Source organism: Myotis nattereri (assembly GCF_964212035.1).
Source record: "Myotis nattereri genome assembly, chromosome: 19".
NCBI lineage: Eukaryota > Metazoa > Chordata > Mammalia > Chiroptera > Vespertilionidae > Myotis > Myotis nattereri.
Genome location: NC_138095.1, coordinates 9,448,343 through 9,472,187, shown reverse-complemented (window position 1 = coordinate 9,472,187; position 23,845 = coordinate 9,448,343). Strand labels below are relative to the sequence as shown.

The 23,845-nt window shown below is 52.2% G+C and overlaps 1 protein-coding gene across 2 annotated transcripts in view; it reads left to right on the top strand.

Annotated features, from left to right (window-relative positions):
- Positions 1-23,845, top strand: part of RPH3A (rabphilin 3A) — a 62,910-nt gene that overhangs the window by 31,221 nt on the left and 7,844 nt on the right. For both annotated transcript variants that reach the window (XM_081113970.1, XM_081113969.1), the window contains 13 exons: positions 3,532-3,661; positions 4,895-4,981; positions 5,551-5,716; positions 8,600-8,791; positions 9,936-10,022; positions 11,857-11,919; positions 13,187-13,405; positions 14,595-14,674; positions 15,302-15,376; positions 17,502-17,611; positions 18,922-19,048; positions 21,116-21,172; positions 21,875-22,029. In XM_081113970.1, the coding sequence (XP_080970096.1) occupies positions 3,532-3,661; positions 4,895-4,981; positions 5,551-5,716; positions 8,600-8,791; positions 9,936-10,022; positions 11,857-11,919; positions 13,187-13,405; positions 14,595-14,674; positions 15,302-15,376; positions 17,502-17,611; positions 18,922-19,048; positions 21,116-21,172; positions 21,875-22,029 (1,548 nt within the window). The remainder of the gene's footprint in view (positions 1-3,531; positions 3,662-4,894; positions 4,982-5,550; positions 5,717-8,599; positions 8,792-9,935; positions 10,023-11,856; positions 11,920-13,186; positions 13,406-14,594; positions 14,675-15,301; positions 15,377-17,501; positions 17,612-18,921; positions 19,049-21,115; positions 21,173-21,874; positions 22,030-23,845) is intronic.

Below are 23,845 nucleotides of genomic sequence, written 5' to 3'. Positions count from 1 at the left end.
TGGGCCTGGGCGCCCTGCCAGGCCAGGGTGTGCACAGCCCTGCATGGGAAAGTGTGGTCTGTACGTTGGTGCTGACTATGCACACGCATGTGTGTGCACATAGTGCACATGGGCATGTGCCTCTACAGGTGTGCCTGTGGGCCTATGTACTCACATGTGAATACAAGCACCATCTTGTATGTCTATGTAGAGACGGGCACGTGAGTCCCGTCAACTTCTGGTTACCGCAGCCCCTTTAAAAGCTTTAGAAAGACAAATTTCCTGGCTAGATTATAGCACCCTGGCTACATAGGAAAAAATGCTAGTACAGGGAGTCATAAAAGCCACAAATTTCCAGAAGAAATAATTAGCAGCAACCGTTACTGAGTAGTTAACATGTTCTGGGCATTTTACAAACACTCTCATTTTGCCTTTGCAGTAATCCTAGGAGGTAAGGACTTTGTTTTCCCCAATTTACAGATGAAAAATAAAGGCTCAGAAAGGCTAAGCAACTTTCTTGGGGTCACAGAGCCAGGAAGTAGCAAAGTTCAAAGGTGGATGCAAATAAGCTCACTCCAGAGCTGGCATCCAATGCCCGCGTCATAGCTGCCTCCTATTTCTAACATCTGAAAGTGTGTGTGTGTGTGTGTGTGTGTGTGTGTGTGTGTGTGTAGGTAGGTGTGAATGTCTGGTGCATGTGTGTAGGGAGTCCACACTTCCCTGGGGTTGAGCACCTGGCAGAGTCCAAAGCCTGGCTTGTCTGACATCCACAGCCAGGCAGGGAGGAATCGCCCAGACCTTGCTCTGGAAAGGAGGGCTGACGTTTCATTCAGGCCTCATCAGGCGGAAATAGAACCTGGGTGGCAGATGGGGCCGGGGCGTGAGGATAATAGACAGAGTAATGGACCCCCCAAAGGTGCCCACATCCTAATCCCTGCAGCCTGGGAATATGTGACCTGACCTGGCTAAAGGGACTTTGCAGAGGTAATTAAGTTAGGGATTCTGAGATGGGGAGGTCATCCAGATGACCAGTGAGCCCCAGGTAATCACACGGGGCCTTGTAAGACAGAGGCAGGAGGGTCAGCGTCACAGGACGATCGGAAAACGTAACACTGTTGGCTTTAAAGATGGAGGAAGGGGTCACGAGCCACGGAATGCAGGCAGCTTCTAGAAACTGGAAGCAGCAAGGGGACGATCCTCCCCTAGAGCTTCCAGAAGGAACGCAGCCCTGCCAAGGCCCTGACTTTGGCCCAGGCATCTGAGCTTCAGGACTGTGAAGGTCATATATATATATAAAGGTCATATTTATCTATATATTTAAAAGCATAAGTGACCATTACAACCTAATGACCGGAACGACCGGCCAATAGCTATGATATGCACTGACTCAGACCTTGCTGCCTTGCTGCTGGGGCCCTAACAGCTCTGAATCTGGTTCACCTGCACCCTGAACCCAGACAGGAGGGAGGAGGGAGCCCGATTACTCGCTGTTGGTTAGCTTGCTGCTGGCCAACCTCCCTCAGTCCCTCCCCCTGGCCAAGGGACCCCACCAGTGCACGAATTCATGCACCGGGCCACTAGTATATACATAACATCTGTTGTTTTAAGCCACTTAGTGTGGCAACTTGTTACAGCAGCCATAGGAGACTAATATACAGAGCGACTCCTTGAAACCCGGGAGCATGCGGTGGCATTTGGTGGCCCTCCAGCTAGCATACTCTTCTACCACTACAGAGTCACACCCATTTCAGACAGCTTTGGAGTTTCAAGAGACCTGGTCCAGCTCATGTGTAGATGAAGTCTAGGGACCTGCCTGCTTCATTCTACCTGGAACCACCATGGTATCTGAAACTCTTCCTGCTCTGAGCCTCCCAAGGGCTCCATTCTTATGTCCATGTGTTGTCTTAAACCCAGGGAAGTTGAGTCGCCTCCATTCAAAGCCTTTAAATGCTTTCCCGTCACTCTGAGACTCAAGACACTGCATGGATGGGCCCCTGCACATCTCTGCAGCCTCATCTCCCACCACCCAGCCCACCAGGCATGCTGAGCATCTCGCGGGTCCTTTGCACATGCTGTTCCCTCTTCTTCCAGGGCTCTTCCTCGCCCTCTTATCTGGGTCAGCTCCTCTTTATCCTCAGGTCTCAACTCAAGGTCACTTCCTCTGAGGCCCCATCCTGACTTCTCAGATCCCTCTCTTACGAGTTCTCACTGCTACTCAGACTTGTCCTTCAGACAACCTACTAGGAGTCTAATTATGATGGCTTGTGTGGTTATTTAAATGACATGAGTCCCTCACTAGAATTCCAACTCCATGAGGGCAGGGACCTCATCTGTTTTGCTTCCTTTTGAATCCTCACTGTCTACTTGGCAGGTGGTAGGTGCTCCGTGAATATTTGTCAAATTAACCCTACCAGACCGATTTTTCGGTAATTTCCACACAAAGGTGGAATATTGGTGCTAGATGAAAGGTAGACCTATTTTCTACAATGTCTCCAAGTTCCATCTTATTCTAACCACTTGTTTGCATGTAACTAACATTTTTCTATATCATGTTGGTTTTTTCTCTTTAATGCTCAGGAGCCCAGGTGCAGGGGACAGTTAGGTTCAGGGCCTCAGGTCTGGTAGGATTAATGAGCAGCTCATCTAGATCCATTTGGATGGCAAGGTCAGACCAAGTTGAGAATCCACGTCCCACCTCCTCCAGAGGTCATCCATTGGTGCCCAGAGGAGGGGACATACCCTTTCTGGTGCCTCTGGGAGCATCCTTGGAAATGGGAGGTACCCACCGACCTTACTGAGTAACCAACAGCCCCCCTTCAGCACGCAGCCTGGTGATGGATGTGTCTCCTGGATGTGAGGCACGAGGGGCAATTGTCAAGTTAACTGGGCATGTAAACACATGACTAGAGAGTGACAGGCACTTATGATGTCCACCTAATTGGACACTTAATATGGAGACATTGAGCAGGCAAACAAAACCAGCCTGCCCATGCAGACAGGCCTGCTCTTCGCCACTGAGAGTTTGGGTTGGCTCACTGCATATCATGGGAGGAGGGGGTAAAGGGTGACCCCCAGATCCTGGTTTGAGCAAGCCAGTGGAATGGTGGTGCCATTTTTGGAGAATAAGGAAATGTTTGCTTGGGACGGGGGTGGAAATAGAGAGCTGCCAAGATGATGGCCAGATGAATGCAAGAGTCTGAGATGCCTGTGAAGACATCCATGTGACAACGTCATGTAGACAAGTAGATGAACAGATATGGAGCTCAGTAAGCAGTTTCCTAGCAGAGGGGACACGAGGTAGCAAGGACTAGTTAAGATTCTTAATCTGAAGTCAGTAGACTAGATGGGCTTTGGGGGATATGGGAGGGGTTCTGTGATTTTCTGAAAATGCATCAGATTTCATGTGCTTGTTTCTTAGGGAGGTTCCAACAGTCTTCATCAGATACTTGAGGCCATGCCTCAGAGAAGAATTAGACCCTCAGCCTGATACTGAGGGAGATGCAGGTGGTCCCTGGTCCTGAAAGGTCCTTAGTACCCTGTCTCTGCTTCCAGGCGCCTGGTGGACCGTCTGGAGAACATGAGAAAGAATGTGGCTGGGGATGGGGTGAACCGCTGCATCCTGTGTGGGGAACAGCTGGGGATGCTGGGCTCTGCCTGCGTAGTGTGCGAGGACTGTAAGAAGGTACCATCACCCTCCTCTTCTCTTCCCTGCATCCCTGTTCATTACATGCAGAGGGGCTAGGCCTGGGATCAAACCTTGGGGGACCCTGGGTCTTGGGAGTAGGGCTTGGATCCTGAAGGGTAGTTGCCAGAATATGATTCCTTCTGGGATGCTCTCCCATCCAGCTGTCTCCCGAGGTAACCCTGATCCTGGTTCCTCCCCTGAAACTCACTGTTACCCTTCTGTCCCCTCAGAGCTCAGGTCCATCCAGGATGAACTTGGGAGCTTGAGGTAGGACATGAGCTAAGGTTGAGCCTGCAAGTATCCTGGTTGTGGCTTAGCAAGTTACATGTCAGGTTGAAGAGCATGATGGACTCAGGTCTACACACGTGTGTACGTGGAAGGCTAACCCAGCATTCTCTTAACCTGGTTATAGTACAAGTGACTGAGAAAGCCCCTCTCCAGCCCAGTTAGGACCACTGGGCTTCAAGAGCCTTTATTCTTGAAAGGGGGGGGATCCTCGTATTTCTCCACCCTGTACCCCCTCCTCGGTTGTCTGCACTTGACAATTCCAGGATACAGAAAGAACTGTCCTTGGGTCTGCCTGGTTCTCAGGAAAGGGACTTAGGAGAATGAGCCACCTGGAAACACCCATAGAGTCACTTGGCATCTCCTGCTTGGGGTCCCATTTAGCGTTTAGATGGAATATTGAGGGAAGTGGATCTATTCCAAAAATGTTGTCTGCTGCAGTCAGCCAAGAGTGAGAATTCGGTGACCCATCAGTCTTTCCTATTTGCCTTGACTGCCAGGAAACAGCCAAAAATATAAATGTCCCATCACACAGTCGTGGCGTTTCCTCACATAACTTCCTTCTCCTTGAAGATTTGAAGCTGTAGTTGTAGCCTAGGTTGTCTCAGATTTGCTTGGGAAAGGAGAAGAAATACATTAGTAAGCCATGTGGATACATGGCCTTTCCTCTTTGAAAATCCTCTCAGTCATCTCCCCTGTATGGATGCTGAAAACTCAGGCCCCACAGGGACTCCTGGAGAATTTCTTTATCCAGTGCTGGGGAATGACTCCAGTTCTTGGTATTGGAAATTAAGACTCAAGTTGGAACTTTATTCTAACTGGCCCTGGTCATAGACAGAAGGTGAGAGAAGGAAAGTTCTAGCTTTTTGCAGTGGGCTTCCATCGCCACCTGATTATGAGCACCTGGCATATCTGAGTGTACACTGGCCTCTATTTTGTCCCCAGAATGTCTGCACCAAATGCGGGGTAGAGACCTCGAACAACCGTCCACATCCTGTGTGGCTCTGCAAAATCTGCATTGAGCAGAGGGAGGTGAGTAGACGTGTCCTTTCTAGCTCCTAGAGCACCCTTCCTTTTATTCAATTCCCCTTCCTCTCTAGAGCCAGGGAAACAGGGTGGCAGGTGGGGGCTGGAGAACCTCGGCAGGGATGTGTCTTAAGGGTTTGGTATAAAAGGAACCAGCTCAGCTGTGGACTCTGGCGAAACAGCCCCTGAGTGTTTGAGTGAATTTCTTTTCCCTTCTAGTTCTGTGACTTTTCCTTTCCTAGTAATAGGGAGCAGCACACCACATTTAAGAGCTAGAAGACTCGGTGTCCAGTCTTTGCCCTTGCGCTCTCATGATGTACATGAGCTCATACCCTCATGATGTCCAACTTTCTCCATCAAGAAAATGGGTCTACTCAGGCCCCCTCTGTTGAGTGGTCAGGGATATTGTGGGAATTAAATAGAAATTGTGAAAGGTTGCATACTGGTGAGAAAAGTGTGCTGGCTCTTGTGTCCATGTGCTTAAGGAGGGGAGCAAAGTTAAAAATTGGCACTCATGAAGGCAGGAGCAATATATTTGGCTGCCATGTCATCATCCTCTCCCTCTCCTCCCCAAGGTGTGGAAGCGTTCTGGAGCCTGGTTCTTCAAGGGCTTCCCCAAACAGGTCCTCCCACAGCCTATGCCCATAATGAAGAGCAAGCCCAAGCAGCCTGTCAGTGAGCCCGCTGTCCCAGAGCAGCCTGTCCCTGAACCCAAGCACACTGTCCGGGCTCCAACTCAAGGTAGGACAAAACAATTTATCCTTTCAGGACCAAGGACAGCTCTCGGCTAACTGGTCTACCTGAGAATGTCCTGACATGTTTGTGCTTCTACCCAGTTGATGGACAGACAGCCTCTGGGTTTGAGTCTGGGAATCCTATGTCCCCTTCCAGCTCACCATGAACCCTTATGAAGAAGATAGCACAGGCATTTTTGATGGAGTATTTAGAGGTACAGCAGAGGTGGAAATTAAAATTAGGAACAAAGAGAAATACAACCAAACTACACACTGGAGCCTGGGGGCATTTGGGGCTTGCTGAGAAGGCCTTCCTCACCCCTGATATTTCTTATATCCACCATCAGCAAATCTGAAATTGGACTAATTAAAACGGAAAGTTGAATAGAAAGGAAATTAGTGAAAGAAAATTACCACTACTATGGATACTATCACTATCACCCAAGTATTATTATTAATTACTAAAATGGTGATCGAAAGAGAGAGGCAAAAACAATACAAAGAAAAAAGGCAACCACAACAAAAACACATTAATTGGATGAGGCCACTGGGACTGATCAGAGCGAGCCCTTGCAATAATTCCAATTAACACTAAGTGATCATTTTGGGTCTGGATGACAGCTCTGTGGTTGCGTGCAAGCAGTGCTTCTGGAAGGAAGGTCTCAAAAATTGAAGTGCCTGAGTATGTCTCCTATAAGATAACTTCTTCATGTACCTGGGACCGTGTCTGGCACTCAAAAGGCATCAGCAAATACTTCCTGACAAAGGGAGCAATTTCTATCCCTTGCAGAGAATTTCCAAATTGTCCATCTTCACTGCATCCTGGGGAGTCCCAGTTTCTACCAATAGAGCACCCTTCTTCCTGGTTAAGCACTTCCCCCTCTAGATCGAGAAGGTTGTAGAGCATAACTGTCAAGATCATGGACATATGCCTGGCCGGTGTGGCTCAGTGGTTGAGTACCCATCTATGAACCATGAGATCATGGTTCGATTCCCAGTCAGGGCACATGCCCAAGTTGTGGGCTCGATCCCCAATAGGGGTGTGCAGTAGACAGCTGATCAATAATTCTCTCTCATCATTGATGTTTCTCTCTCTCTGTCCTTTCCTCTCTGAAATCAATAAAAATATTTTTAATTAAAAATGAAAAGATCTGGGCATCTGAGGGCAGGGGGACCAGAATCTGAATTCCAACTCTGCCACTTACCAGCCCTGTGAGCTTGGGCAAGTGTCCTAACCTCTCTGTGATTTGTTCTTCATCTATGGGGTAGGGCAAAATAGGTTTACAGTTGTGAGTATGCGAAACACAGTTTATTAATTATTTTTACTGTTTTTCACATGAACAACTGCAGACTTACTTTTGTCCCATCCCATATAACATGGGGCTAATAACTCATTGGATTGTTTGAGTATTAAATAAAACACTGCAGCCCTAACCAGTTTGGTTCAGTGGATAGAGCATCGGCCTGCGGACTCAAGGGTCCCAGGTTCGATTCCAGTCATGGGCATGTACCTTGGTTGCGGGCACATCCCCAGTAGGGAGTGTGCAGGAGGCAGCTGATTGATGTTTCTCTCTAATCGATGTTTCTGGCTCTCTATCCCTCTCCCTTCCTCTTTGTAAAAAATCAATAAAATATATTTTAAAAAATAAATAAAACACTACATGCCAAGTGCTTGGCAGAGTGCAGCACTGAGTAAATGCTGAATGATAACATATAATGTTCATCACCTGTGCACAGACACTTACACAGACATGAACTAGATAAACTCTGAACAACACAGACCACTCTGGAAATGCAGTGGATGTAACCCCATTCACTTCACTGGAGAGAAGTAACATCACCAGCATTGCATAGTGACGCTTAAAAAGTTATTAGAATAACTTCGGTGCTGGTGAATGTGTGGGGAGATGAATACTTTCTAAACTGTTGGTTTAGAGTGTAAGTCACCTCCAGCCTTTTGGAATGTAATATGGCAGGCTTTATTAAAATGGGGAAATGTACTATTATATACCATTTGATCCAGCAATCCAAGTGCCATATAAAAGATATAGATATATTTGTTGCAACATTACTTACGACAGCAAAGCACTGGAAGAGGTTCGTTAGTAGGGGAATTGTTGACTGGGTTATGAAATATCCACACCACGCTGTAGTAGGGATTATTTAAAATGGAATGATGTCAGCGTCCTTTATGGATTTGGAATTAATGTCCATATGTGCTTTCAGTATTCTGTTAACAAACATTCACTGGGCACCGACGGAGTTCCAGACTCTATTCTAAGCCCTGGAGATAGAGTGGTGTTTGCAACAGACAAAGACCCCAGCCTTCATGCAGCTAAAATTCTAGTGGGGGAAACAGGTGCTCGACCAGCTGCCAATGCAAATGTAATATAGTATTGGGCAGTGATAGGTGCTGGGGATAGACACGGAGCAGGTAAAGGGGGCAGGCAGTGACAGGAGGCCCCATTCAGGATAGAATGGGCAGAGAAGGGCCATCAGAGGAGGATCTTTGGGGAGGCACGTGACTGAAATGGTAATGAGGACTCAAAGAATCTTCGGGACTATGGTGTGCGTGGGGCTTAAAGTTGGAATGTGCTTGGTGAGTCCTGGGAAAACTGGATTAAGCGAGCAAAGCCCACCTAGAAGAGGATGTAGCCAGTGGCCCCAGCTCGGCCTGTGTTCAGCCTGTGTGTGTTCACATGCTTGTGCAGGCAAAGGAAATATGTGAGATTATAAACGAAAGCTGCGTCCAAGGGCAGGGCAGGAGGGGAGAGTTTTGATTTTGAAGAGCACTTAGGAGTGGAGGGTGGGCCCCTTTGTGGAGCTGTTTAAGCAGTGGCCCTCCTGCCCCATAAAAACTAGTCCTCCCATCACTGCTCTCCCTCTCCAGGTGACGCCGAAGACAGGAGGGGCCCAGGTCAGAAGCCAGGCCCTGAGCTGGCCTCTGCGCCTGGCCGAGGAAGCTACGGGCCTCCTGTGCGCAGGGCCTCAGAGGCACGAATGAGCTCAGCCAGCCGGGACTCGGAGGGCTGGGGCCATGGCCATGGCGGGGCAGCCGGTGACTCCAGCCGGAGCCCAGCAGGTGAGAGAGAGGGGCAAATCCGGGCAGGCTTCCTGGATGAGGAGAATCAGAAAGAATGGGGAGGGGAGTGTTTTTATTCATGTATCCATTCGGTGCTTATTGAGCACCTACTGTGTGCCGTGTTCAATGCCAGAGGCTGGTTCTAGCCTATGGTAGAGGAAAGCTAGGACTCAGAAACAATTCTGACTCCAGACATCCAAACGTTTTGCTTGTATCGTTTTCTTGCTCTAATGTCTGCATTTCTTTGTAGCGAGGTCATGAGACTGGCTCTGATTAGATGGGCTGAATATTAGTTCCCTCGCAGCCCTCTGGCCTTCTCTTTCTGATCAGGGGGTTTGTGGCATAGCACCTCAGTTCCTCTTGGCAGGAGAACTGGGGAGCAGTATCTGATGGTCTCAAGCAGACTGGAGACTGACTACCTGAGTTCTAACCCTGGCTCTGCCACAAACCAGCCAACAGACATTGGATGAACTCCTTAACCTTGCTAGGCATCAGTTTCCCCATTTATAAAATGGGGTGTAGAGATTAAATAAGCTTCTTACATGTAAAGTCCCTGGCACATGGTAAGCGTTGAATAAATGTTAACTCGTCCTTATCCAGTAGCTCCTGAAGTTCAGAGAGGGGGAGTGACCAGCCCAGAGTCACACAGCTTATAAAAGAGAATGCTCTAATGCAAAGTTAGGTCGATGTGAAGATATAGACCAGATTCTTGCAAGAATAATACAATAATATCAACATCTGCCAGGTGTTGAGTTTACTACATGTTCTGAGCACTTTGCATGCATTGTATCATCGCATCTCCACCACATGCTCTGCGGTAGATACTATCATCCCCATTTAACAGACCAGGAGACTGAGGCCCAGGGAGGAGAGGTCATTTGTGCAAGGTCGTACAGGTGGGAGCGCTATCACACAACTTGTGCTTTTTCAACACCCAGGTGACTTGCCCGAGGCGGGTCTGAATATTGGAAAGAGCAAACCCACTAAGAGGCAGAGAGGGTCTGAAGGAGCTGAGGAATGTTGGGGGGCTGCGTTCAAATCCAGAAGGCCTTGCTTTAGGCCGGCTGCCCAGTCCCAGCTTCTTTCTGCTTCCACTGTGTGTGCGTGCAACATGACGGGCTGTTTCCCTTCCTTCCTCCTACAGGCTTGAGACGGGCCAACTCAGTGCAGGCCTCCAGACCCGCCCCAGCCTCGACGCCGAGCCAGGCACCGCCTCAGCCTGGGCAGCCAGGTACTTGCCGCCCACCCAGCCACCCCGGCTGCCCTGTCAGTCAGCGGCGACCCCAATTCCTCCATCCTTGCTGGTAGAGCCCCGGCTCTCTGCAAAGCTGCAGCCACCGCCGAATCCTAAGCTCTTCTAAGACCCTTAGACTGAGTGATCCCCGGGCTGGGGAGCTGGGCGGGGCGCAAGCCAGCATTGTATCCAGCTGAATGCAAGAAGGGACAGCACCTCACTCCTCAGCATCGCCCCCCTTCAGCCATGGGCACTCCACTGGCACCTTTTACCACACGCACCTACCACCTACCCTCTTACTTTCTCGATCTTTCTTCAAATGGACTCGCTTTGCAAGCATGGCTGAGGGCTTGCTATCACAAACTCTCTCGAGGGGGATTTAAGGCCACTGGGCTGTCATAAAATGGCACATGTTCCCAGAAGGATTGTGGGAGATTCAGGAAGAAATGGTGAGTAGGGAGATTAGTGACGTGGGGAAATCTGAACACATGTGGCTCGTGAAAGACAAAGGGAATGATGTCTAATTGGTGCCGTGCGGGTTTTGTTATTTTAAAAGAAACCTATGATAGTGGCATCAGTGGCAAACCAGTGCCCCGTCCTATAGAGAGAGTGTGTGTGGGCACCACCAACTGGGTGGTGTAAATTAGCAGAGATGGGTGGTCTCCCAGTTCCGGAGGCCAGAGGTCTGAGGTCAAGGTGTCGGCAGGTGAGCTCCTGAGGCTGTGAGGGAGGATCTGTTTCATTCCTCTTAGCTCCTGGGGCCTCAGGCAATTCCTCAGCTTCTAAATGACATCCTCCCTGTGTCTCCCATCATCTTTCTTCTAAGGATGTCTCTCTCTCTCTGTCCAAACTTCTCCTTTATGCATATATTACTGATTTCAGAGAGGAAATGAGAGGGAGAGAGAGAGGAACATGAATGAGAGAACCATGGATCAGCTGCCTCCTGCACGCCCCCTACTGGAAATCGAGCCCATAACCACGGCATGTACCCAGATGGGGAATCGAGCCGTGACCTCCTGGTTCATGGTGGATGCTCACCCACTGGAGCCACGCCGGCCGGGCCAAACTGCTCCTTTTGATAAGGACACAGCCGTATAGATTAAGGCCTGCCCCAGTGACCTCATCTGAACCTGACCATCTTCAAAGACCCTCTTCCACCCGAGGTCACACTCACAGGTGCTGGGAGTCAGGACTTGAAGATCTTTTAGGGAACACAGTTCAACCCACGGCAGAGGGTAATGACCTAAATGAATGTAATGAAAATTAAACAAGGCAAGGAAATTCTCGTTCCTCTGGCCTGAGGAGGTTCTGAGCCTGGGGCCTGTTCGCTTTTGTTCAAAGAGGAGTTAAAGAAGAGTCACACTCAAATGAGACTTCCTCTGGGGGGTCATACTGAAAGGCCAGGAAAGCCTGGGGCTCCGGGTGGTGTTGACGGGTATTCCATACCCCACCCCTGAAGTTGTGACAATCCACTGGGTCAGTAATGACCCCACAGCATTGATGGATCCAGAGTGTAAACTTGCCCATCACCTCGGGCACAGTTCTCCACTCCTTGATCAGCCTCATAGCCAGTGAAACGTGAAGAGCAGGCTCTTATCCCATTTCAGAGAGGAGAAAGCTGAGGCTCGGGAAGGACACACTGGGGCTTGAACCCAGGCCTTCCTGGCCCCAGAATCCTCCGTGGGGCTGTTCCTGCAGCCCCAGGTACCTCTGCACATCGCCTGTGACCCCTGGGCCTGTGTCCCTGCCCAGGAAATGAGGGGGACACGGGGTGGACACGGAAGTGATGCCACCTTCTCTGCTCCATCTCTCCTCTCTCCTCTCCACTCAGGGCCCCCAGGAGGCGGCAGACCCAGCGCTGGGCCAGCAGGACGCTCTTCTGACCAGAGACCAGGCAAGTGCTCGCTGCTTCCCACGCCTGCTCGAGAGACCGCCTCTCTCCCACTTCTCCACGAGAGAGCAGGGGCTGCCTGGTCGTGGCCCAGCCTACACCCCGAGACCTCCCCGAGGAGCTCCAAGGCTCCCCACCCTGATTCCCAAACTCTAGAAAATGACCACACGTCGAGTGACTAAGAGCACACCTGCCTGGACTCAATCCCTGCTCCCTCACGTCCCAGCTGTGTGGCCCTGGGCAAGTTCCTTAACCTCCCTGAGCCTCCGTTTCCTTATTTTAACATGGGAATAATACTAGGACCTACTTCAGTGACTGGTGAGGATTAAATGGACTAATACATATAAAACCGTAGCACGTGGCCAGGAGTGTTTAAGACCACGTTAAGTGACAGTGACTATTACATGTGACATGCATGCCTGGCCATCCTCACACGCATCACTGTGGCTACACCGTAGTCCTTGCTTTCTGATGCACCAGGCACAATTTTGTATACATATTCAATAATTTTTAAAATGATAGCTACTGCCCTAACCGGTTTGGCTCAGTGGATAGAGCATCGGCCTGCAGACTGAAGGGTCCCAGGTTCGATTCCGATCAAGGGCATGTACCTTGGTTGCGGGCACATCCCCAGTAGGAGGTGTGCAGGAGACAGCGGATTGATGTTTCTCTCTCATCGATGTTTCTAACTCTCTCTCCCTCTCCCTTCCTCTCTGTCAAAAATCAATAAAATATATTTAAAAATAATAATAGCTACTATGATTTGAGTGACTTCAGGTATTATAATTCCCATTTTACAGATGAGAAAGCTGAGGCTCAGAGACATTCAGTAATTTGCCCTATACCACACAGCAGAGGTGCAGACCCAGGCTACCCTGGCTCCAGAGCCCACACAAGTGGTCAGTACCCCTTTGAGGTCTGTTTTGCCTGCATCTGATTAAGCTCGTGGGACTTGTTATGAAACATGGACTTCAAGGCCCCACTGCACGGGCTACTGATTCTGCGTGGGGCCCGTGAACCTGTATTTGGCAAGCTCCCCTCGGTGGTTTTGACAAAGACAACATTCTGAGAACCAGCGAACGGCCCAATGTGGTCACCCCATCAGCGGGAGGCCATAATTCTCTGTTGCAGGGCTGTGGGTGAGTCTGGTGCAGCTGGTATACAGTAGGTGCTCATCCCTCGTGGTCATGCTGGGGCGGTTGTTGCTGCTGCCATTGTAACACAGGGACTCAGCTGCCTCTTTCCTGCCCTCTCTCCATCTCCACTGCAGACGTGGCCCCCGGTGACCTCTGCTACCCAGGGGCCTCCATCCCACCCTGGGAGGAGCGACTAGGAGTCGGAGCCAGGGAGGACCGAGCGGGCCACGCCCCAGGCCCTTACTCGCAAGTGTCTGCGGCTGCCCCCCAGCCTGTCACCATCCCTGCCCGCCAGCCCCCACCCCCCGAGGAGGACGAGGAGGAAGCCAACAGCTACGATTCGGATGAAGGGAGTATGTGGCACTGAGGGCAGGGGCGTCTGGGAAAAGCCCCTTCAGGGTCACCTCCCAGGGAAACGGAGGGCTCCAGGGAGGGCCCTCTACGCCCTCCCAGCTCCACAATATGCCAACCACGACAAAGGCATTAGCCAAGTCATAAAAATACAAGTTTGTGTTACCGTATTCACAACACGGCATCAACTTACTGAAAAATAGTAACATCCTATTTTTTTATTGCGGTAAAATACCTGTAACATCAAAGTCACCGTGTACCGCATTGTAAAGAGTGCAAATCGGCGATCTTCGCTTTGCCCAGTTTGGTGGCTCCTCACCAAGTAGATCGTGGAATTATCACGTGACCAGCATCCACTCCTAGGTACACCTACGCGTTTAACAGTTCCAAAACTCTCTACTGTGTGTCTTCAAAGAGCAACTTTTTAAGCCATTTAAACATTTCTGGATGTTTCTTTTTGCATCCATGCAATCAGGGGTGTATGAAGTGCCTGCTTTATGCCCCTCCCACTGAGACCCAAGTCCTAGGGACACACACACACACACACACACACACACACACGTCCCAAGAGCTTGCGGTCAGGCGGAGAGATTGGACCGCTTAGATGAAATGGACCGCGGGCTGTGGGAGGTGGCATGGCTTTGGCCCACGATGTCACCCCTTCTCGTTGTAAAATGGGAAGCAGAATACTGCCTCCTGGGCGGGACCGAGGAGGGTAAACTGAGGCACCCCCTGGGAAAGTGCTCTGTAAACTGGAAATCATTATCATTTTAGTGCTAAGCACACACGAGGAACGGGTATCACGTAATACGCACACTTTTCTAAGTGTGTTCTGGGCACGTGCTCATGGGATCTGCCCACGGGGCCTGGGAAGAGTTGATTTTGCTGCTCCTGATTCACAGGTAGGGAGACGGAGGCTCCGGGGGTTCAGGGACTTGGCCAAGCTCCCACGGCCAGTGAGTGGAGGGGCTGCCGGTCAGTCTCCCGGCTGCCGCACATCAGAGGCCAGAGCTGGTGAAAGGCCAGCTGTCCCCTCCCCATCCCGTGCTCTCCCGCGGGCCTTGGGGACGGAGCCTTCCTCGCTCTGTAGGCTCGATGCTTAGCCCAGACAGGGCACAAATCAGCGCTCGGGCAGTGTTTGTTGAATGACTGAGTGAATGTTCTCTTGGCTCCTGCCTCTGCCCCCTCCAGCCACCCTGGGTGCCCTGGAGTTCAGCCTTCTCTACGACCAGGAGAACAGCTCCCTGCACTGCACCATCATCAAGGCCAAGGTGGGTGAGGGGCCAAGGGGGGGACCACACGGCTGCTCTGGCTTCTTCGGGGACTTGGGGAGGACACGGGTCACCAGGCTCCTCGCTGTTGCCCTGCCTACCTGTGGCAGTGACAGTGGTGAGAAAAAGGCAGAAATTAGCCACAGCCCATATTGTGGGGGAGAACTTCCCCCAGAGATGGTCCCAGGGGGTCATTTCACCACAGCCGCCTCCCAGGAGCAGAGGCAGTTGGGCTACAAGGGCAGAGCCCAGCTCCCTGGAGGGGACGAGTGACAATCCAGCCTTGATGGAGCATCTCCATGTGCCAGGCACTTGACAGGTGAAATCGTGTGTATGTCTCCCCCCTCCACGAAGCAGGGTTGTCCGCATCCCATTTGACCTGCGAGGAAAACGAGGCTCAGACAGGTTAAGAAACTTACCTGAGGACACACAGCCAGGAAGTGACATGGCCAGGCTTTAAAGCCCATCTGCCTGATTCCAGGGCTCTTTTCCTTCTCTCTCTTCGGAAGAGGAACCACATGGGATGAACTGACGGGCGGGACAGAGGCCAGGGGCTGCGCCCAGGGCTGCGGCAGCGGAGTGGCCAGCCCTCCCAAGGCCCTCGCACCACTGCCTTTTCTCTTGCAGGGACTGAAGCCCATGGACTCCAACGGCCTGGCCGATCCTTATGTTAAGCTGCACCTCCTGCCGGGAGCCAGCAAGGTACCATATGGCCTGGGCCTCTCGGCGAGCCAGAAACATGGGCCCTGGCAGGCACCCAAGGTTCCCAGCCCAGAGCCTAAAATAGCCCAGCTGCCCCAACCCCCTCCTCCCTGAGTGGCCAAGTCCTCGCCAGGGGTGAGAGGTGGGCCAGGAGTCACTCTCCCTCAAGGGGCAGGGGCTCTGCCCATCTCTCCAGCCCAGAAACCTGAAATCCAGGAGCTTCCAAAGGCCAGGGGAGAAGCAGATGCCCCATGATGCCTCACCTGCTCACATACCTTCCAGTGCTGACCATGGTCCCCCTCCCCCTCCCATTTTGTGCCCCAACCAAACACTCCTCATCTCTCAGTGGAAAGGAATCGCTCTCTTTGGATCTCAGGGCTGAGCACCTGAGATAATGTGCTGTCCTGAGAGAAATGTGCCCCCTCCCACCTTGCCGCTCCCTGGTCATCGCTTTGCTCTGCGGAGGAGACGTGGGGTTCGACCCACTCAGATGGGCTTACTTTGTCCATTTGATGTGGATGCGCCAAATACAAGGGTGACCGTGCACTTGGTTGCATGATCTCGGCAAACTGCACGTTAAAAATCTCTGCTGCAAGTATTGAATGCCCCTTAAGACAAAAGAGGACACACGCACACGCACACACACACACGCGCACACACACATACGTACATGAACATACACACACACACACGCACACACACATACGTACATGAACATACACACATACACACATACACACACACACACACACACACACACACACAATCTTTTCCTTTGTTTAGATCAAGGAACAACGGTCTCTCATCTGGCCATGGCCAGGCTGTGAAGTGTTTGGCCACTTCTTCTAACTCCCCAGCGACATTTGCGTCTCCTGAAGGCTCTCCTTCGCTCACTCCTAAATCCAAACTTGCTTTGCCAAGGAATCCAGTGAATCGTGTTAGTCTGAATTAGATTTCTCACCAGGCCCCTCTTCTGAGTTTAATACATTTCTAGTCTCTCTCTTAGAGTGAAAAACTTTGTCCTCCCCCCCCCCCCGCCCCGCCCCCGGCCCCCTAACAAATTTCAGGCATGAAGGATGCTATTTGGGGAAACCTACAGAACCCTCCCAGGATCCCCAGAAATCTTCCTTCGCTGCCTAGGAGTGGGTGACTCCTATTTCTGCCTCCCTGACCGATAAATGATTTTTTTCTCAAAGGAAAATGTCTCAGCTTTCTTTCTTTCTTTCTTTCTTTCTTTCTTTCTTTCTTTCTTTCTTTCTTTCTTCTTTATTTATTTATTATTTTGTTAATCCTCACCTGAGGATATTTTTCCATTAATTTTTAGAGAGAGTGGGAGAGAGAGGGAAAGACAGAGAGAAATATTGATGTGAGAGAAACACATCAATTGATTGCCTCCTGCATGAGCCCCGACTAGGGCCCAGGCCGGGGAGGAGCCTGCAACTGAGGTACGTGCCCTTGACCGGAATCGAACCCAGGACCCTTTGATCTGCAGACTAACACTCTATCCACTGAGCCAAACCGGCTAGGGCTCACTCTTTCTTTTTTTAATCCTCACCTAGGATATATTTTTTCCATTGCTTTTTCAGAGAGAGAGAGTGAAAGGGAAGGAGGGAGGAAGAGAGGGAGGGAGAGAGGGAAGGAAAGAAAGAGAGAGGAAGGGAGGGAGAGGGAGAGCGAGGGAGAGCGAGGGAGAGAGAAACATCAATGTGAGAGAGACACATCAATTGGTTGCCTCCTGCATGTGCCCAATTGGGGGCGGGGAAAGAAGCCACAATTGAGGTACATGCCCTTGACTGGTATCAAACCTACTGACACTCTAACCACTGAACAACACTGGCCATGGCACTTCTTTTTAATCTTAATGGAAAGTTCAAGGAGAGAGCCTACTGCATGGAGGGAGGGGCGGCTCAGCGTCCAGCCCTGTTGATGGCTGCGGACATCAGCCTGAAGATGCCCCCACGCCCTGAGCCATGCATTTGGGAGCCCCTGAGCCCCTGTACGCTCCTAAAGGGAGTGTCTCCTACATTACTCCTCCACCCCGCCCCCCAAATCAGCCCAAAGGGTGTGGCTGCGGGGCTGGCTCCCCACTGAGGCTGGTGTCTGTCTGTCCGTCTCTGGGCTCTAGTCCAACAAGCTTCGGACAAAAACCCTGCGGAACACCCGGAACCCCATCTGGAACGAGACCCTCGTCTATCACGGCATCACGGACGAGGACATGCAGCGGAAGACGCTCAGGTACCTGCCGCGTGGGCAGAGGGGCCAAGGCTGGCAGATTGAGACGCGTGTGGTCCTTGTGGGGCCACGTGTTAAAACCTCTCTGTGTAGTGTCTTTCTTTCTTTTTTTACTTCTGCAAAACAACATGTATTTCTGGTAGAAACTTCTAACAATACAGATAAGTGAAACTCTTCCCATCTTGGTGTCTGGGCACCTGGGGTGTGTGTGTGTGTGTGTGTGTGTGCATGCAAAAGTTTCTTATGAAATTGAGTGCTTTAAAAAACAGACCATCATGCCCAGCCGGTGTAGCTCAGCAACTGAGCATCGACCCAGGAACCAAGAAGTGGCCGGTTTGATTTCCAGTCGTGGCACCTGCCCGGGTTGTGGGCTCCATCCCCAGTCGGGGGTGTGCAGGAGGCAGCTGACCATGAGTCTATCTCATTAATGTTTCTACTTCTCTCTCCCTTTCCCATTCTCTCTAAAAAAATCAATGAAAACATACTTTTAAAAATGGACCGTCCTATTAATCAGGCTGTTTTAACCATATGTTGAGGCATCTTATCTTCTACAATGTTGTCTGACACTGCGTTTTAAGTTATATCAGTGACACGGGAATTCATTCTTCTTGTAAAATATGATAGAGGAAGTAACCCCGTTTACGTTAGTCCCCGCCCACCGCCGGGGTCTGCTTCCTCCTCCGTGACCCTGGGCACTCAGACCAGTGTTGGCAACTTGGACAGTTTCATGCTGTGTATCTGGAACCTTCCTTTTTTCTTAACGAAGTGTCTTAGAGTCATAGCTATGAGGGACATTTAGATCTACGTCATTTTAACTGCTTCAGGGTTTTCCACAGAATGGGTTGATTACAGATTTTTTAAAAAATACTTTCATTCATAAATATTACAAATATACAGAAAACTGTAGATTATAATAGAACAAACTTCCATGAACACAGTACTCAGTCTTTTTAAAAAAATCTTCACCCAAGGATATGTTCTTATTGATGAGAGAGAGAGAGAGAGAGAGAGAGAGAGAGAGAGAGAGAGAGAGAGAGAAAGAAACACTGATCAGTTGCCTACCATACAGGCCCCAACCAGGGATCAAACCCACAACCTTTTGGTGTACAGGATGACGCTCCAACCAACTGAGCCACCTGGCCAGGGCCTAGTACTCAGTCTTTAACACACACCTGGCCTCGTGCTCAATAAATAGGCAGTTAAAGTGCCACTGTGCACATCACACATTCTTTGCCAGCATCCATCGCAGCTCTCGGAACAGAGAGCTCACTATTTCCTCTTTTTTGTCTCCCCACCCTCTTGGGGGATCACAGGATCTCTGTCTGTGATGAGGACAAATTTGGCCACAACGAGTTTATCGGTGAGACCAGGTTCTCACTCAAGAAGCTGAAGTCCAACCAAAGAAAGAACTTCAACATCTGCCTAGAGCGCGTGATTCCGGTAAGTGCCTCCCCCTGAGGGTGTGATGGGGGGGCAGGGGGGGGAGGGAGGAGTTCTGGGGGTGCTGCCTTCCTCTGGGCCTGCAGGGTGCCACACAGTACAGCTACTGAGAGGGGGTGAAGATTTCAGGTCAGAGCCTCAGGGTGGGGCCCTGGCTCTGCTTCATACCAGCCCGGCGTTAGCGTCAGTTCTCCGACCGGCAGAGTCCTCTTTGGTGACACTGGGGCGGGCAGAGTGCTGAGGCAGTGGGGCCAGCCTGGGTTCAAAGCCCGGGTCCGCTACACTCCCTGCTCCCTGGTCTCGCCGAGGGTCTGAGTCGCTCTAAGCCTCAGCTTTTCTCGTCTGTCAGTGGGCATGGTAACAGTGCCTGCCTCGTGGGAGGTTTGTGTGAAAGACACAATCAGAGCAGAACCTAGTCCATAGTGAGCACTCATGCATGGTCAACTGTTGTTCTTATAGGAGTCCTACTGCCGACCCACCTGTCACTCATGAAGGCATAACTCCCCATGCAGATGAGCAGGGGGCAGGATAGCTCAGTGTTGAGAGCACAGACTCTGGACCCAGAGTCCCTGGGTTGGAATTCTGGCTCTGCCACTTTCATAGAACCTGGGCCCTGTTTTTTCATCTGTAAAACGGGATGTTATTAGAGTATCTATCTCCTCGGGGCGTTTAAGGATTCCCGTGAGAGTTCTTCTAAAGCATGAGGACTTGCTTGTTAGATGCGCTTCTGGCCTCTTGAGAAAGAACAAAAACCAACTTGAGGTTCTCCAGTAGGGCTACGGCTCAGAACCAACTGGAGATTTAAAAACCAGAGCCTCACCAGCTAAGATCCCGACTTTGTGAGGCAGGGTGGGACCAGCCATCTGCACTTTCAGACATAATCCAACCTGCCCTTTTCGACGCTCGGGCCACCTCGGGCCCAGGGAGGGGAGTGAGCTGCCACGGTCACACCGTGAATCTGTGGCTATGTTCCCCACCAGCCAGAACTCAGGTCTCCTGCAGCCGCCAGCTCCCAGGCAGAGGGCCAGCTGCCCGCAGGGGGGTGAGGCGGGGGGGGGGGGGCGGGGGGAGCCATGGCAGGCGGAGGGGGATCCTATAGCGACCTCCCACCAGATGGCTGGCCCGAGGATGGACTATCCGGTGCCACGCGTGTTTGTGTGGCGCAGGCGAAGGAACAAGACACAACAAGGAAAACCACAAGGAAGAATGTGCACCGAATGCCAGGCTCCAAATAAAACTCAGAAGTCAGCCCGGGAGGGGAGCGTTTCCTCTGGGCCCTGCCCAGGAACAGCAGGCTCTTCGGGCTTCCGCTTCCTTCCTGCACTCAATGAGTCCAGGTGGCCAGGACAGTGGCCAGGCCGCCGCCTGAGTCGCCAGCTCTTGGGTCTGCCCGTCTTGCTGTGAGGGGGACAGCCGGCCCTAGTGGCTGGACCGACAGAGGCCGCAGTGGCCCCAGACCTCCGCTGGTCACCATCATTCGCTCTGTGCCCTTGGTTCTCCCACCACCAGCTTTCCCCGTAGCCCCACCAAGGGCAGGGGCCACGTCAGTGCTGTCCCTTCCTCCCCCCCCCCCCGGGCCTCACTTTTCCTCATCTCTAAAGTGGGGAGGCTGTCTTTAACCAGCCGTTTTCACACTGTGTTCCCTAGAGCCTTGGAGTCCCCCCAAAAGGACCTCAGGAGCCGCAGGGGCAGAAGCACCTGGTGGCCCGACCCCAAGACCCCTGTGCCGCCAGCACCAGAGCAGATCAAATCCTGCCGGTTTTATGCAGGGGGCGCTCTGCCACTTCTTGGCTGGGTGACCTTGTGCAAGTGGCTCAACCACTCTGACCCCCAGTGTCCTCATCTGTAAAATGGGGCCATGAACAACCTGCATCGCAGGCACTAACCCCGTCTGCCAGTGGTTCGTGCTACGCAGCTTTTAGCTAAAAGGGGGAAAGCTGGATGCCGCAGAAGCTGGGAAATCCTGTCCTTGTGGCTCCGGGTGCTAAGGGAGGGGGAGGAGCATCCGGTCCTTTCTGCGTAGGGAGATGAGCCCCATGGATGATGTCCTTTCTGTTTCCTTCTCAGATGAAGCGTGCGGGGACCACCGGCTCCGCCCGAGGCATGGCCCTCTATGAGGAGGAGGTGAGAGCTGAGTGGACGCTGACCCCCAATCGGGGGCCGGCCCCCCCTCTTCTTTCCCTCCCCGGCCCCACCCCTGCTCTTTTTCCCAAACCCCCCTGCCCATGGGTTCACGTGAGAACTGCCTTGCCCACGGTGTTAGGACATGAGACCAGGTGGATGCTCTTCACACCCGGAGCCCGAGGCCGGGGAAGCCCCATCCTCTCCCACCCGGGACACCTTGAGCTCCTCGGCCTCGTTGGCAAAGGCCCTGCGGTGCTCCTGCAGGACGGGAGCGATGCCACCTCCCTCCGTGGGGACGGACCGGAGGCTCTTGGAGCTCTGGGTGCCCGTGCCCTCAGGCTAGGTCTCTGTGCAACCCCAGGGACCACATTTGTGAGAAAAGGGGTTCTATCAGGGATCAGGCAAGGCCAGGGTCAAGGCTCAGTCCTGGGTCAGAGTCGGGGCGGTCACTGACCAGGATCAAAGTCTACCCATGACACGGGTTTAGCTTGCGGTTGAAGTAAAACCGCTGACCTGTGCCCAGACCAGTCCCCTTGGCCTTCAGCATCGGCCGCCCTGGAGGCGGGGCTCCGCTGTCCATGGTGCTGACGGCACCAGCCCTGGCCCAGCTCCTGCCACCTCCCAGGGCCCTGCCCTAATGCTCCCATCCAGGTGCCTGGCCCGCTCCCCTCGGGGCTCACGCGCCCTCTTCTCCTGTTGCAGCAGGTGGAGCGCATTGGCGACATAGAGGAGCGCGGCAAGATCCTGGTGTCCCTCATGTACAGCACACAGCAGGGGGGCCTCGTCGTGGGCATCATACGTTGCGTGCACCTGGCCGCCATGGACGCCAATGGCTACTCAGATCCGTTCGTCAAGCTGTGAGTCAATGGCTTGGGACTGTGAGTGGGCCCCGGAGGGGGCTCTAGATCCTTGCAAATGGGGAGCCAGAGAGCTTCCCCAAGACCATTGTACGCTGAGGCCCAGAGAGGGAAACGAACCTGCCCGAGGCCACACCGTGAGATCAATGACCGGAACTGCTAAGGTGTGAGGCTGGAGTCCCACACACACAGTCACACTGGGGCGTCACTCGCCCTTATGAGAAGTCTGTGACTCTGTCCCCTCCTGTGGCAAGTCACAGTCACCCCATTTGTAGCCCCCCAGAACTAGCAACACACACCTCCAGCCCCAGGATCAGTTAAGCCATCTGGCCTTTTCCAGATTGGGTCTGGAAATGCTCAAATAAAAGACCTTAGACTTTGGGGTGAGTCCCGTGATCTCCCTCGTGGGGGGGAAAAAAGAGACGTTGTCAGCTGTTAGTCAGGGTCCTCTGAGAAAATGCCACAGTGGGGTTACACAGACGAGGCTTTCATGAGAGGGAATGCTGTGTGCGGGGAGGCGGGGAGAGTTGGGGGACATGCAGAGCTGTTAGGCAGCCCCGAGTCTGACCCTAGTGAGGAGGGTGAGCGGAAGCTTCCTAGACACAAGTCCAGCAAGGCCGTCCGGGAGTCCTTAGGCCCCATGTCACCTAAGAGTGGGCCTGCCATAGTGCCCCCACCACATCCTGTTGTCAGCTGGGGGCATGGCCTTGGCACAAACATGGCATGGATTTCCACGCACTGCAGCTGGGGCCTGGGTGGGTTATGCCCCTTGTAGTTGGAGGTTCACCAGGCACATTCTCATAGCTGCCCTTGAATCAGACATGGGGTTCAAACCTCCCCCCACACACCCGGCCCATCTCTGGAAGCTGCTAGCTGTGTGACTGTAAGCAAGTTACTTAACCTCTCTGAGCCTCAGATTCTTCATTGGTAAGATGGAGACAATAGTTCCAGTTATTTCCAAGAATGAACATAAGGCCAAATGAGACATCATAGATAAAGCAGTTAGAATTGTGCCTGGTACAGAACTGTACCGGCATTCTGCCTTGTCTCATGGAGGCAAAGTGCGTATCTGCATGGATGTGGTTGAGAGCCTGGGCTCTGGATCTCGACTGCCTGAGTTGGAATCCCAGGTCCCATAGTCTTCGATGGTCTCTAACTGTGTGGCCGCGGGCTCATGCCCTGACATCTCTGTGCCTCTGTTCTCATCTGTAAAATGGGAAGGATAAGCGTGTGCATTAGGTCCTATTTTCCTAGAAGCAGGAGCCAAGATAGGATGAAATGTGCATGAGACTTGTTGGGGAGAACGCGTGTGAAAAGAAATTGAGAGGGAGCTGGAGGGGGGCTGTGGAGACAACAGGCCTGGGTACAGTCTGCTCCCTGTGGGGGGAGAGGGGGGGTGGGGAGTCAGGAAGAGTCTTAGACTGCAGGGCCGTCTGAGGAAGTTTCAACCAGGTGACGAGGAATCCAGAAGCACGAAGTCGCCCTCCAAAGGAACCCTGCATCTCTCAGAAACAGGGCTGCCTCGCGTCCCTGCCGGCTCAGGCTGTGGCTGAGAGCAGCCACGGGAAGCATGGCCACGTGAGAACAGAGTGGGGAATCAGCGCCCAGCAGCTTGTCAGGCAGTTCCGCCCCTGCAGCTGGAGACCACGAGGTGCATTTAGGTGGGGTCTGGTGTATAGTAAGTGCTAAACAAAGGCCTGTCGTTGTGGTTCTAAACAATGACCATCGTTATTCTTACTCAAGGCAACGAGTATTTATTAATGTTCTCTGCAGCCTGGGAGGCGCTCTGACCCCACGGCCTCCGAGCGCAGAGAGG